Source organism: Sycon ciliatum, chromosome 13 (genome assembly GCF_964019385.1).
Source record: "Sycon ciliatum chromosome 13, ocSycCili1.1, whole genome shotgun sequence".
NCBI lineage: Eukaryota > Metazoa > Porifera > Calcarea > Leucosolenida > Sycettidae > Sycon > Sycon ciliatum.
In genome coordinates, this window is record NC_088655.1 from 3,696,064 (window position 1) to 3,698,563 (window position 2,500).

Sequence of the window (2,500 nt, forward strand, 5' to 3'; positions counted from 1 at the left end):
GGTAATTACATTAGGGCCATGGGGAATCACCGGATCCCCTATTCGTAGAACGGCTACCTTTGCAGGCTTTGGTAGGGCAGGTCAGCTGGAGCAGTCAACTGGCCACCTTCGCGGCTTGTTGGTCGCAGCTACCAGGGCAGGTGGATGAATTCCCCCCCCCCCACCACCACCATATGGGTGTTAAACCCGGTTCTGAGTAGTCTCCAACCTCCCTAGCATAGTGAGGGTCAGAACCGGGTTCAACACCCATATGGTTCAAATGGTCCGCAGGGACCGGGGCTCTGCCACCCGCGGAAGGTTGTAGTAAGGTCACTGTTTCCGAACACAGTGTCCTCCACCTTGTTTCATGCTGTCAATTTAACAATATGCCTGAACTATAACAAGGTTTATCCAATGCTACTTTTGAACTAGTATTGGGTTATAATTATTATAATACGCACATGTATCTAATATTGACTGAGTACGAGGTCAATATAGGAAATAAAAGCCGAGTAAAAGACCGAGGCGAAGCCGAGGTCTTTTGCGAGGTCTTTTATTTCCTATACTGACCAGGTACGAAGTCAATATTAGATTTTTATCACTCCCTTAGTATTGCTTCACATAGATTTTTGCCATACCTAAGCAGTCAAATATTCCTGCATATTTCACTCCTTAGCCTATATTGACTGCTTATATTTGACTGCTTAGGGGTTGCGCAGTTGAACGGTGCCTAGTGCAGCATTGTCACTGCATGAGTAGGCCGTGGTGCAACGGTTGTGCAATCATAAAACCGGGATTCATGAGGTTATCGTTCTGGAATTTGAAATACGGACTGTTTGTCGTGATAAATCTAATATTGACTTCGTACTTGGTCAGTATAGGAAATAAAAAACCTCGTAAAAAACCTCGGCTTCGCCTCGGTCTTTTACTCGGCTTTTATTTCCTATACTGACCTCGCACTCAGTCAATATAATAATAATAATAATTACAGGTAGATACCTAGTACTAGTACCAGTGCCACTAAGGGGTCGTCCACAAATATCGATGTTTTTTTAGAGAAGATATTCGTTCGTTTTGGGGGGGGGGGGGGAGGGGGTTTGGTCCCTGTTCGTCTCGTCCTTTTGAAAAAAAATATCGATATCTAACTTTGGGCGGGCACTGTGCAACCATGCAGTTGATGACCTACACAAAGTGAAAGTCAACCCCAAGAATACAGCCATGGCAAGGTTGAGAGACTGTGGCAAGAATACAGCCATGGCGAGGTTGAGAGACTGTGGCAATGTAAACCTAGGTGTATGGTGAATTTGGAGTTCCTTTTGGTCACGTTTCGCGAGGAGATCACACTTTGTTAAAAAAATATCGATACCCTGCATAAACGTGTGTATGTTCGTTTTGAGGGGGAGGGAGGGGGTCCGGGGAGAAATGAACAAAGTACCGTCTTGAAAAAAATATCGATATTTACGGACGGCCCCTAAACAAAGTTTTTGTTGTACTTGTACTTGTACTGACACTGCCATGACAGTGACACTGCCAGTGACAGTGTTGCCTGGCATCATGCAGTGGCATGCCGGCATGGCACATGAGCGGCACCTGCCATTTACGTCATGCACGTTGCTGCAATAATCATGATAATATGTAATCGGCACAAAGACTACAAAAAGTGTCAGTGTTCCGATCGATCCCAGATTGCCGCAAAAAAATCTGCACCAAACCAAGACTTGCATTCTGATAAGGCAAGGGTAGAAAAATTTCTGCAGTTATTGGAAGACCATTGTGTCATTGAAAGCTGCTACCACTCACGAGTAGTCTTCTGCTGAACACTTGCGCCGAGATTGGTGCAGTCGAAGGCTCTCAGAGGTCCATACGTAGACCAATAATTCACAATGAACAACCAATCGGAAGAATCTGCGGAGGAGATTCTGCAGAGTGTTGCGTCGGAAATTGATTCTGCTGAAGCAGCTGAGGTGGAACAGCTTGCAGAGCGAGCAGCAGCGGCTAATGCCAGCAACATTGCAGCAGGGGATAGCGAGGACGAGGAGTCTGGAAAAGCGGCTCACAACTCCTCAGCAGCCGTGTTGGAGATTTCTCAGGGCTCGAGCGACTTTTCGCAGCAGAGAATGGAGAGTGGACAGGGCTCAGAAAGTCCTCAAGTAGCAGCGGCGGCTGGTGTTTCTGCGATAGCAGCTAGATCACCGGATGGGGCTCGCGAACCACAGCGAGCGCGAGCGGCTACCATGCCCGGCGCACAGAGTCCAGCGAGAGGCCAGGGTCAGGAGCTGACTGGTGATCCAGGGCCCGGATCCGGTCTACAGGTGGTGGGTGTGGATGCCAATGTAGCTGCACCGTCCTTCTTCGAGAGACTGTCGGATGCGACAAGCTGGAGCATCACTAAGGCCAGGCTCTTGAAGCAGCAGACCCTGGAAACATTAGGCTCAGCGACGCGAACAACAGACACCAAGCTCTCGGACCGCCTCATCACACTGATGGCACAGCGCGAGAAATACAATGCGTTGCTCAAGGT

General features: G+C 48.4%; 1 protein-coding gene across 1 annotated transcript in view; it reads left to right on the forward strand.

Annotated features, from left to right (window-relative positions):
- The first annotated feature begins 1,862 nt into the window (after nucleotides 1-1,862).
- The window catches only part of LOC135829061 (arfaptin-1-like), a 1,428-nt gene continuing 790 nt past the window's right edge, over nucleotides 1,863-2,500 (forward strand). Inside the window, exon 1 of the mRNA XM_065341467.1 lies at nucleotides 1,863-2,500. This exon is cut by the window's right edge and continues 790 nt beyond it. Within this exon, the coding sequence (XP_065197539.1) occupies nucleotides 1,863-2,500 (638 nt within the window).